At 42.4% G+C, this 13370-nt stretch overlaps 1 protein-coding gene across 2 annotated transcripts in view; it reads right to left on the reverse strand.

Moving 5' to 3' along the window:
- Window positions 1-13370, reverse strand: part of hipk2 (homeodomain interacting protein kinase 2) — a 280504-nt gene that overhangs the window by 37434 nt on the left and 229700 nt on the right. For both annotated transcript variants that reach the window (XM_041216305.1, XM_041216304.1), the window contains exons 4-5: window positions 4592-4711; window positions 2017-2103 (exon numbers count right to left, since the gene is read on the reverse strand). In XM_041216305.1, the coding sequence (XP_041072239.1) occupies window positions 2017-2103; window positions 4592-4711 (207 nt within the window). The remainder of the gene's footprint in view (window positions 1-2016; window positions 2104-4591; window positions 4712-13370) is intronic.

The raw sequence follows: 13370 nt of genomic DNA on the forward strand, positions 1-13370 counted from the left end.
TAACTATCTGCACAAGGTTTTTTGTCCCAGTGCTCTCCACAGTGCTTAAACTCTTGCTAAAATACAGTTCCATGAATGTCCCTAACAGAACAGCAGGTTCCGCTTCTTCATTCTCATATCTACAGCTATACAACAAATGTAGCCATATATGTATAGATACCTATCATCTAACTATTATCTATATAGATTTATCATATATCTATTTTAACATTGTATTATCTATCTACACATATTAATCTTGATATATTTCTCTATCTTTAAATACTGTATACAGATCTATATATTTCCATCTCTCTATACATACACATTTAGAACATATACAACTTGGGTTTAAATCCAAATCCATATAGAAATAATGGCCCAGAATTTTCTGTCATAACAGTGAGGCTAATGGCACTCGCTGATATTTATAAGCAAATGGTGCAGCAACTTCAGGTGAGGGGCAGATGCATAGTTAAACATGGATATCCAGAAGTTACAGTCTGAGTTGCACCGATCTATCATTAACTCCACGAAAACAGCACTTTGCTATCTATCTCACCATTGGCATGAATTGAATGGCGTGAAATTACTGTATTTGTGAGTTACATATGAACTAAACTCGCCACAGAAAGTTGAGTCAATACTATCTTGATGGTTTGATAAGTATTAGTTACTGCCAATTAACATCTCTGACACTGCCAATTAACTATTACAAGTGTGGTGTCTAATTCCTTCAGATATTAACTGTTGTTGCAGATTTTAAAAGTGTAAAATTTAACATTTTACTTCTTTAAACTTCCTTTTTGTCTCTTTTTCTTAATCTAATCTTCTCTTCCTTTTTAATTCTCTCTGTATCTGATTTGGCATAGAATTCATCGACTCTAATTTATTCTTCTCAGTCCTTGCATTGTTAATTTAACAATCCTTCTAGCTGTTTGATTAAGGAGATGCACAGTTGCTTGTCCTTTTCACTCCGGTTCTAGATGCTCTGTTTCCCCCACCTGCACCATCAGCAACTTGTCATGCAAAAAATTTAAATTTACAAACATGCGAGGAAAAGCACTAAGCCACCTACATAAGATGTTTTCTTCAAAGCACATCATGAGAATCATTTTACCAGTCTTACTGCAGATACTCAATTTGACACAATGCACTCCAACAGAGATACTTGAATTGAAATATTCCTTGAGTTAGATAAAAACTGAAACATCTGACCTATGCCATCTTAGCACAGACAAGGTGCAGAAAGTTAAGATAATCTTTCACAAACTCAAATGCCATCAGTCTTTCTGACATGTTTGTATTTTTAGTCTTGGAAGAAAAAATGGGTTGGAGTTGATGATTACGCTTGTGGCTCCCCTTGCTCTGGGTCACTTAGGTTGAAGATTCAGTCTGTGCTGAGGTCACACTAGAATTTACTTCAGTCCTTTGGGGTTTGAGAGACGAGGGGGAAAAAATTGGCCAGGGAAATGTATGAGTGTGTTTGTGATTGCACGTGTACATTTGTGTGCACATTTCTGTGTGACTGTGTTTTTGTATGTGAACGTGGTTTTATATGTGACAGTGTGTGCAACTTTGTGTTTTTGTCTAACTGTGCAAGTGTGTTTGTGCAAATGTGTATCTGAGTGAGTGTGGCTGTGTATGTGTGCGCACATCATGAACATGAATATGGGCCTGTGTGAATCTGTGTGTATCTTTGTGAGAGATTGTGGCTGTGTGTATAAATCTGTGAATGTCTCTGTATGTAAGTGTATGCATGCTAGTGAATCTGTGTGTGTCTCTATATGTAAATGTACGTGTGTGTGTGTGTTGTGGGGGGTGGGTGGTGGGGGAGTGGAAGTTGGGTGAGTACCTTTTAGCTATGATGGTCCAGGTCTCTTGTGTTCAGATATGCTGCCAGCACTCACCACCAGGGCTCAGATGTGGAAATGATCCCTTGGTGAAGTACATGGAGGCAGCAAGTGCCTGTAACATTGTACTCCAGCAAGGAAAGGAAAGGAGGCAGCACAAGCTACCCAAGAAAGACAATCATACCTGTGCCATATCATCCAAACAGTTAAAAATGTATTTTCTTGCCTCCTTCGATTTGATTCCCATCTCTGTCTCATGATCTTCTGGTGTCTGAAATTTTAACAAAAGCATGTTTTTTACTCCATGTTTGGTGTGATGCAAAGAGCAGTGAAGACAGTTTGGTTCCCATGAAGACTTCTTGATGTCTTTAGCTATAGTTGTGTTTCTGACAACAAGACATTGCCTCAAAAGTACAACTGATGACTGACAGCTCTGGACACACCCATCGATTTCTCCCCATCTTCTCCCCACACTTGTTAGACTGGCCTCATCTCTCTCTTGTTGCTGAACAGCTGCAGCCTGTCCATTAATCTCAGACTTTCTCAGTTGTAAAGAAAGTGGCAGCCACATGAGGGGCTCAAGTTCTTCAATGTCAACTGCAAATTGTTCTTTTTGCTATCAGCCCCTGCCCCATGATAATTCTTGCCTGCCTAAGGGTTTGGACAAGCTCTTTTTAAAAGCAACCAGAGAATCTCACAGAAATGCTAACACATGCTGCGGTGCTAGAAGGTTCTTTTAGACACGAGGCCCTAAAGCAGTGAATGTTTGTTTAAGTGCTGGGACACGCCAGCTGTCAAATAAAATATTATTGGGACAGCTGATTTTTATTTTCATCCTTTCCTGTAATCCTAAAGCAGAATAATGTATTTCCTGGTCTGGGAGGACAAGCTGTCCCTGCACAGTATCACGACAAGTGGACGAGTGAGATTTATACCATCAAAAAGATGGGATAGATCGCAGATCTGTTGAATCGTATATTGCTACATTTAAGAGAGATTTTCAGCAAAATTCACATTTTTTTAAACAAAAAAATGAGTGATCAACTTGACAGAAGAAAGAAACAAAGATAGACTTTCATATCCGCAGGACGTCCCAAAGCACTTCACAGCTAATAAAAATACTTTTGAAGTGTAGTCATTGTTATAATGTAGGGAAATGTAGCAGGTAATTTATGCACAGCAAGGTCCACAAACAGCAATATGATAATGACCAGAAAATCTGATTTAGTGATGCTGATTGAGGGATAATATAAGCCAGGAGACTGGAAGAGTTTCCCTGCATTTCAGCAAATAGAGCAATGGGATATTTTACATCCACCTGACAGGCAAATGGGGCTTCAGCTTAAAGTTTCATCTGAAAGATGTCACTTCTGACAGTGCAGTGATCTCTTAAGAGTATCAGCCTAGATTTGTTCAAATCACTGGAGCGACATGAGAACACCTAACTATTGACTCAGAGGTGAGACTGACAAAGCAGCTGTAAGCAGTGTCAGCCCTCCAACAACCAGCCCCTGGTCTCAACTTCTTAACTAGATCCTTTCTGGAGTAAAACCTGGTGCCAGCATTTCAAACCCTAGCAAATTGTTTGCCTGGAAATTTGACCCTTGAATCATGACATAAATTTACACTATTATGTAAATGAAACTTGCAAACTTTCTTCCCAGAGTTATGCTTTTCTGCAGCCAGTTATACCAGGATTGCATACCTACCAATCTGAAATGGGTCAAGGTTACCCAGACTGAACCAAACACAAACCAAACCAAGGGCATGTGTAATAGAATTCAGTCTTCCAAAAATTTGGAAGTTATATATCATTCTAATGGCTACCATGAGTAAACGTGCCCTGCTCCTGACCAGATCAGAAGCTCCCAGATTCAGTTCCTCACCTGGCCTGTCCAAGTTTAATTTTTGCCCTGGCAACAGTTGGGCTGGTACAATAGGCTTCAGTAGTTCTTATCCAGGGATTGGAGGCGATGGAGACATGGTGAGGATAATGATTGCTTCTGATCACAGGTCAGATTAGGGTTGGTATAACCTATCACCTTCATAGTCAAATAGCCCAGGCAGCAGTTATCATATAGGGTCACACAAGGTTAACTGGTACTTGTCACACCATAGCCTTGTAGGAATCGATGCTTTAAAGAGGGGTAGGGGTTGGAGAGAGGTTGGTGCATTAGAAAATGACATGAGAGGCAGTTTGGATGCTGATGTCAGAAAAAGGAAATGGGAAACAGGAGCAGAGATAAAGATAGTCACAGATCTCATTAAGATTCTTGCTATGTAATAGCCTAGTCAGTCCCACCTTCCACGTTAGGCTTGTGAGGATCAGTAGTAATAGCAGAATGTGTAACACATAAAGAGCACAATGGTTCACCAGTGCCAAGGCGTGACCCTAGCCCACAACTCATATAATAAGTTTATTCTCTCAGCGTTTCCACCAGCAACAAGGGAAGTACAGCTACATATGGGAGGCAGGGGGTGGTTGGGGGCGGGAGGGGGACTGCGGGCGGTGGTGAGGACAGAAACCCAGCGCGAGGAACTCATCCCAATACTGTTTGTGCTGTGTAACCAGCTGAGGAGAAACTGGCAATGCTGGAAGAGGCCTAAACAAAGCAGACCAATCTGCCCCTCTTCATCACACTAAGAGTATGCAATACAGCAAGATGCAGTTGAAGGGAAAGAAGTGAAATAGTGAACATAAACAGAAACAAATTACATACACATAGGTCCTCCTCACCCACAACACAAGAGAAAATCACCTTAAGCCTCCATAATGGATATGATGAGTCTGGATCTCTGTTAAAGAATCGTGTTGTCTTTGTCCCTGCGCTTAACATATACTCCGCTGGCAACCCTTGTGTTTGCGAAATGTAACGAATCTGAAAAAGAGAAAAGACAACACTGAGATATACATCAGCTCTTCTTCATGCATCTCCGAGGGGATTCTTACAAACCCTTCTTGCCTCAGAGTTATATCCTCCTCTTGGTAAGGCATGATTGCTTGTTGGGATACGGCTCTCCTTGTATCCTGTCCAAGTGATTATTCTTCATGTTTCACCCAAGTGAAGTTTGGCAGGGTAGTTGATCATTGAGAGGATGAGGTTGATTACCTTGCTGCGATGGTTAGAGGCATCATACCCCCTTGCAATCTTGTCCTTACCCAATGTCCACTCACATCTAGCTATCATCAAGACTCACAGGATAATAATCAAGAGAAGGAAGCTTATGTAAATTATCTTCTATCCATCCATGGGTCAACCAGTCCTAATATAAGATGCCAAATTCAGTTCAGCTAACTCAACTTAGAATTTGGGACCATCTGGTCTGTGTGTCACTACACTCAACATGTGAGCAGGGGAACTCAAATTTCCCATTAACTTTTCTTTCACCCTTTTATTGTGGATATTTTGACAGATGTAGTTCAGAGTAATCTCTTCAGTGAACATTAACTCCCTACATCCTCAAAATTATTTTCAATTGCCTTGATATTGGGTAATATATTGTGATGTGTAGGGTAACTTAAAGAAGCTTTTTTTTTGATTAGTTTGTTATTATTCTGTTTCTCCATTTTGGTCTTTAAAATGAAAACCATTGTACTACACTGGAACTTACTGGAGGCTTTAACTGCCTAACTAATTAATTAAACAGAATAGACCAAGCATAAAAAGGAGCACAGGAAAATAGGAACAGGAACAGTCTATCCAGCCCTCCAGGCCTGCTCTGCCATTCAATTAGATAATGACTGATTTGTACCTCAACTGCACTTACCTACTGTTGACATATTTACAGTTGTGTTTACACTGTTCAAGATCCTTATAAGGAACAAAATAGGAAATAATTCAGAAGTTCAATACCAAAACTACAACTATAATTACTCGAATCACGTAGTTGCTTTTTAATCCTTTCCTAACCAACACTGAAACTTGCCTGACTTATTCTCTTTGCAATTTCCAATTGCATAGCCTTGCTTTGAACGGCCTAGATCAAACTCAATGATTTGAAAAAGCAAAAGCTGATGAATACCTCCTTGGAAACAAGCAATTATTTAAATAACTATCCATTAATTCAAAGAGTCATCAACCAGACACACATCTGAACAAATCACATAGCATGTTTGAAATTGAATTGAGTGGTTTGCCTCACCCTCAAGCAAACTGCCTGGCAACCAATTCATCTAATCATTGCAACAATCTATTGACTTAGGCGAGAATATGGTTTCTGTACGTGAAGCTTATTTTTGTAACCCTTCTTCACCATGAAAGAATTAAGTCTTATTTTGAACAAGGTTTTCTTGTTCATCTGAGAAACACATTTACAGTGAGGCTACAAGTTAGACGAGCACTTGTGGCTTCTTAGTAAAGCAGCAGTGCTTCTTTTACCTCAGCCAGACCTTTGGGATAGTGGGTACAGGCACTGAAATGATGGGAACATGCCTTCCTATGTGGGTGGAGGAAAAAACCCAGTTTTTTAAAAAAAGAGATGTTTTCATAGCTGGGATTAGAAAGCTTTTTTTTTTCATTTATTATCAGGATGTGGGAGTCGCTGACAAATACAGAATTTATTGACATCCCTCACTGATGGTGGGCCTTCTTCTTGAGCTTCTGCAACAACTGAGAAGCTTCCTAAATGTTAGTCACAATGGTCTGGGGCTGGGGTTATATAAACCACGGGAGGATATTGGTGAACCTGTGTTTTTCCTGACAATCTGACAGCTTCATGATCACTTTAACTGACACCAGCTTTTTGTTTCCACATGTTTATATTAAACTGAATTTAAACTACTGGTATATGAACTCACATCATCTGGATTAGTTTGCCAAGATCCTGGATTACCAAGACCAGGCCCCTGGATTACTCATCCAGGCTCCTGGTTTACTACTCCTGGCCTCTGGATTACCAGTCTAAACTCTGGATTACTAGTTCAGCAACATAATCTTTACAATACTGTAACCAGATGGCCAATAATGTGTCAGCTTGGTTTATCTGGGCAAATAGATTACTTTTGAGAAACAGATGATTGTATCAAACTTGTAGAGTGTGGAAAAATACATTTTAGTTTCTATTTATAGCACTGTTTTGGTGAATAGTTTCTCTCCAAGGCACCAAAATGTTAGTGCCAAACATCCAGGTCAGATCTATAATAGGTCATGAGAGGGATGCTGAAGTCAACGCAGTTGATGTGGGGTACATGGATTTCCAAAAGATGTTTGATAAAGTGAAGCTTAACAGGCTTGTCGGGAAAGTTAAAGCCCATGAAATAAAAGTGAGAGTGGCAGCATGAATATGAAGTTGGCTGAGTGACAGGGAACAGAGTATGGTCTTCTCCTGCCCCTGTTTCTTACGTTGTTATGCTCTTAGTAGTGGCAAATGGTGGCTTTCAGACTGGAGGAAGTTAGATGAGGAAGGTATATACTGGGGTTCCCCAGGATTCGGTATAGCACCACTACTTTTCTTAATATATACTAATGACTTGGTCTTGGGTGTACAGGCACAATTTCAAAATTTGCAGATAACACAAAACTTCAAAGCATTCTCAAGTGTGAGGAGACTATAAAAGGATATAGACAGGCTGATGGAATGGATGGAAATTTAACACAGAGGACTGTGAAATTATATGTTTTGGTAGGATGATTGAGGACAGGCAATAGAAAATGAAGAACAATTCGAAACGGGGTAGAAGATCAGAAGGACCTGTGAGTAAATGTGCACAAATCATTGAAGGTGGCAAGACAGGTTGAAAAAGTGGTTAAAAAGACATATAGGATCCTGGGCTTTAGGAATATAAGCACAGAGCATGAAAACAAGGAAGTAATGATGAACTTCCATAAAACACTGATTCAGCTTCATCTGAAGTATGGCATCCAATTCTGGGCACTATACTTTATGAAGGATGTGAAGGCTTTAAAGAGGGTGCAGAAAAGAATTCTAAGAATGGTTCCAGAGATGAGAGGCTTCTGTTACATGGATAGATTGGAGAAGGAGGATTGTTCTCCTTAGAGGAGAGAAGTTTAAAAGGAGATTTGATAGGATTGTTCAATGTCATGAGGGTCTGGACAAAGTACATAGAGAAAAAACTGTTCCATTTGGTGGAAGGACCAGCGGACACCACTTTAAATTGAATGGCAAAAGAACTAATGGTGACATGAGAAAAAGGTTTTTTTATGTAGGGTGTGTTTAGGATCTGGAATGCATTGAATGAGTCTGTTATCGAGGCAAATTCAATCATGGCTTTCAAAAGGGAAGAGGAAAAAAATTCAGTTATGGGGTAAAGGCAAGGGAGTGGGACTAGCTGAGTTGCTCTTACAGAGAGCTAGCATAGACACAATGGGCTGATTGGTGCTTTCTATGATGCAACCACTCTATGATACTCTCTAGCCAGAAACTAATAAAACATTATACTGTGATGCTAGGAACATGAAATGAAAGCATTAATGCTACCTTCCTCTCTCCACTTGTGTTGTCAGATCTGCTGCATGTTTCCAACATTTTCGGTGTTTTATTGCATATTAAAACTCTTTATATTCCTCCCAAACAATATGCTTCTGCCCCACCCTCAGGGAAGCACTTCTTTCTACAGCTGTGCACCTTTTAATATTTCCCTTCACACCACATCATCCTCTGATCTACTGAGTGACACTATCAACTTAAAATCATAGTGCCTTACAGCACAGGAGACCATTCAGCCCATCATGCCTGTGCTGGCTTTTTGAAACAGCGATTCAATTAGTCCCAGTCCATCAGTCTTTCCCCACAGAATTACAAACTTTTCCTTTACAAGTATCCCCTTAGATATATACTTTGTTCCAATTTAGAGGAGTCTTGAGTCTTAGGCTCCTCCAGCCTATTAAGAACTGGACAAGAACTATGTGACACAGGGGGGCAGAATTTTCCATTCTGAAGACTAAGTGCAATAGCAGGCAGGAAAGTCGGCGTGATTTAATCCGTGCGATCTTTCGCTTTTCAGCTCCTTAATTATGCATCGAGGAGCTCGTTGAATCTCATGGCATGGCGGGCAGGGATTCATCTTCCCCACCGTTACATCATGGGGTCAAATGTCCTGCGCTTTATTTAAGTGGTACCCACACAGACATTCACTCACTGCAGCCAGGCGTGTTGTTCCAGTCTGGTTTTCAACAGTGCCCAAAAGAACCAAACCCTCCGCTCCGCTCCACGGTTCAGCGAGGCCTTCCTGGGGATTTTCCTCCAGGCTGCCCAGGAAAGGCGAGAGGTCCTCTTTCCGAGGGATGGGAGCAGGAGGCCCTCCCAATTGACCACACTGGCCTGGGAGGTGGTTGGCGGGGAGGTCAGCTCTCGTGGCCAACAAAAAAGGACTGCCTGCAGTGCAGGAAAAAGATGAGTGATCCAATGTGCTCCGCCAGGGTAACTGAAACTTCTACTCAATCCAAACTCATACTCTCATAAAGGCATCAGGCCGTCTAAGGGTTAGAGTCTACAGGGATGTTGCACACTACCAGCAGATATGGACATCAGTACTGAATATCTGCCAGTTCACCATCTCATGTAAGTTCTTGCACAAACGGCAACCTGATCCCTTACTGTGGAGGGTTCAGCACACACAACAGCCATGCACGCATCTGAATTGCTCTTTCCTCCATAGTGCTCACAGTCAATCCATCTGTCTTCATGCAGGGCAAGATTGCTCACAACAGAAGGGAGAGAGCCAATGCTGGAGGGGAGACCCTAGAGTTGAGGACATTTTCCTCCCACAAGGAGCTGGTGGCAAATCCCGCTGAAGAGAATAGAGATCGTTCCTGCATGGAAGGCGAGATCAGCTTCCCCCAGCAAGCCAGTGAGGTTCTATCCAGTATACATTGGCCACATGTGGTAATAGCTATGAGTGACCTATCATGTTTGAGCCCACCTAGTCGATCACTAATTATCTCCTCTCTCTATTCCAGCTACAAGCAAGAAAAGGCGAAAGCTGACCTCAAGCAAGCGCCTCAGCAATAGCCCACAGACCAGCTCAGGTGAGGATGCAATGAACCATCAGTTGATGATCTGTCACTGCGTTCACCTGCACCCTTCACCAGTGCAGATATTCACACCTCAGTGGGACCTAGTTCTAGAGCAGGCTTGGGTTCACGATCTGATGATCGCCTCACCAACACGGATCCCCAGCAGGTGGAGGCAGTGACAGCTGAGATCTCTGACACTCAGAGAGCTGCTGGAGACCAGGCTCCTGCTCAGTCTGAGTCCGATGATGAGCCTCTGGAACTGGCCCCGACAGAAATGTTGGAGATTCAGAGACAGGCAGGGGAACATCAGGCAGAGTTGCTGGAGGCTGTCAGCAGACCAGAACCAGGTCAGGCCAAGGAGATTGCACCTGCCCCAGAGCAGGAGACCCTTAGCAGACCTGGGCCATCACAGGAAGCCTGCCAAAGTCATAAGACCATAAGAGCATAAGATATAGGAGCAGAAATTAGGCCACTCGGCCCATCGAATCTGCTCCGCCATTCAATCATGGCTGATAGGTTTCTCAACCCCATTCTCCCGCCTTCTCCCCATAACCTTTGATCGCCTTACCAATAAAGAACCTTTCTATCTCGGTCTTAAATACACTCAATGACCTGGCCTCCACAGCCTTCTGTGGCAATGAATTCCATAGCTTCACCACTCTCTGGCTAAAGGAGTTTCTCCTCATCTCTGTTCTAAAAGGTCTTCCCTTTACTCTGAGGCAGTGCTCTCAGGTCCTAGTCTCTCCTACTAATGGAAACATCTTCCCCATGTCTTTCAGTATTCTGTAAGTTTCAATCAGATCCCCCCTCATCCTTCTAAACTCCATCGAGTATAGACCCAGAGTCCTCAAACGTTCCTCATATGTTAAGCCTTTCATTCCTGGGATCATTCTCGTGAACCTCCTCTGGACCCTCTCCAGGGCCAGCACATCCTTCCTGAGACACGGGGCCCAAAATTGCTCACAATGTTCTAAATGTGGTCTGACCAGAGCCTTATAAAACCTCAGCAGCACATCCCTGCTTTTATATTCTAGTCCTCTCAAAATAAATGCCAACATTGCATTTGCCTTCCTAACTACCGACTCAACCTGCAAGTTAACCTTAAGAGAATCCTGGACTAGGACTCCCAAGTCCCTTTGCACTCCAGATTTCTGAATTCTCTCCCCATTTAGAAAATAGTCTATGCCTCTATTCTTCCTACCAAAGTGCATGACCTCACACTTCCCCACATTGTATTCCATCTGCCACTTCTTTGCCCATTCTCCTAACCTGTCTAAATCCTTCTGTAGCCTCCCCGCCCTCCTCAATACTACCTGTCCCTCCACCTATCTTTTTATCATCTGCAAACTTAGCCAGGATGCCCTCAGTTCCTTCATCCAGATCATTAATGTATAAAGTGAAATGTTGTGGTCCCAACACTGACCCCTGCGGAACTCCACTAGTCACCGGCCGCCATCCTGAGAAGGACCCCCTTATCCCCGCTCTCTGCCTCCTGCCAGAAAGCCAATCTTCTATCCATGCTAGTACCTTGCCTCTAACACCATGGGCTCTTATCTTACTGAGCAGCCTCCTGTGCAGCACCTTGTCAAAGGCCTTCTGGAAGTCCAAGTAGATAACATCCATTGGCTTTCCTTTGTCTAACCTACTCGTTACCTCCTCAAAGAATTCTAACAGATTTGTCAGGCATGACCTCCCCTTGATGAAACCATGCTGACTTTGCCCGATTTTACCATGCACTTCCAAGTATTCTGAAATGCCATCCTTAAAAATCTTACCAACGAGCAAGGTCAGGCTAATTGGCCTGTAATTTCCCGTCTTTTGCCTCACTCCCTTCTTAAACAGGAGGGTTACATTAGCGATTTTCCAATCCTCTGGGACCCTCCCTGACTCCAGTGATTCCTGAAAGATCACCACTAACGCCTCCACTATCTCTTCAGCTATCTCCTTCAGAACTCGGGGGTGTAATCCATCTGGTCCAAGTGATTTATCCAGCTTCAGACCTTTCAGTTTTCCTAGCACCTTCTCTTTGGTAATGGCCACCATACTCACCTCTGCCCCCCGACTTTCTTGAACTTTGGGGATGTCACTCGTGTCTTCTACTGTAAAGACTGATGCAAAGTATCTATTCAGTTCCTCCGCCATTTCTTTGTTCCCCAATACTACTTCTCCAGCGTCATTTTCCAGCGGCTCAATGTCCACTTTTGCTTCTCTCTTACCCTTTATATATCTAAAAAAACTCTTGCAATCTTCAATTATATTACTGAGATTATTCATCTCAAAAAACAGGGCATAGAAGTCAGCAGGCTGCATCCTACTCTGTTGCAGATGTCAAGGCTGCACCTAGATGCACTGGTAGGGTAAGAAAAATTTAGAGGTTTTGAATGCATGATGGTGACACAGGTGTTCACTCACTGTATATACTCTTCACTATTGTAAATATAGTTTGCATTTATCCCTTTCTAATTCTCAGGTATCTAATGGATAATCGATGTGATGCAAGATCCCATGTTCATTCAAGGGTCTGAAATGTATGCCCCCACCGCTGCCCCCCCTGATTATTTCCCATCTGGACCCTCAGTTCCATTAACTCTCACTCAATCTCCTCACAGTGATTCACCTTTATTTCCACATCTGCGACATGAACAAAGGCACTTCATTTGTGAAAATGATGGGTGCACAATACACCTGTGACACTTGGATTTCAGGCAGACATTATCAAGGTTACTGATTATCCTGATGCTGTTGCACTGAAGTCTTAGTTTGTGGATGTAACAAGTATTTCTTGTGAGTATTGTTTGAATCTTTTCTCCTAAGTGTACTTTGCAATGGTGTTTATTTTATGACAGTGAGTTTTAGGGAAAAGTAGTATTCATTGTTGAGTGCCATTGCCTTTCATGTTTTCCTGCAGCATGTTTTCATCTCCGCGTTGAAGGCTGAATATTATTCCTTTCTTAGTTCCCAATCTCCCCATACATGACGCTGAACAATTGAAGTAGGTTACACTTGGTGATATTTGAAATGTCTGCTAGAGGGTATTGAGTGTATGATGTCAGGGATTTGTGTTCATCCTGATGAAGTTGTCTACTTACCTGTGAGGATCTTACTTTGTTCCTGAAAGGCTGCCTAGCAGTGCTTTACAGAATCCTTCTGTAAAGGCACAGTACGTCAATCAGTGTGGAATTCATTGCATGACTGTGCACTCATTGATTTAGGGTAGATAGAAAGGATTAGCCTTTGAGAGATGGACAATGTCGAGGACTGTAATGCTATGAAAGTGGTGCTTTAGCACATCTGCTGAATGCTCAGCAGGATCTATGAAGTTGTCCTTCACTCATGTGTCAATACTGACTGGGCCACATCTCTCCCAAATGCCAAGGCAATGTGGGACATAGACTTGGCAGGCTTCCGATGAATGCAGCGCCATGAGTGTTTGTAAGTAATCAAACAATAGTCCTGCTGAGCCACTTCCTGAGAGGACAATGCAAACATAACTCGCTGCTTTGTGTGCATGCTGTTGGGTATCAGATCACCATGTCCTGATGTCCAAAGGCATATTAGGGCT

This window comes from Carcharodon carcharias, chromosome 21, assembly GCF_017639515.1.
Source record: "Carcharodon carcharias isolate sCarCar2 chromosome 21, sCarCar2.pri, whole genome shotgun sequence".
NCBI classification, from domain to species: domain Eukaryota; kingdom Metazoa; phylum Chordata; class Chondrichthyes; order Lamniformes; family Lamnidae; genus Carcharodon; species Carcharodon carcharias.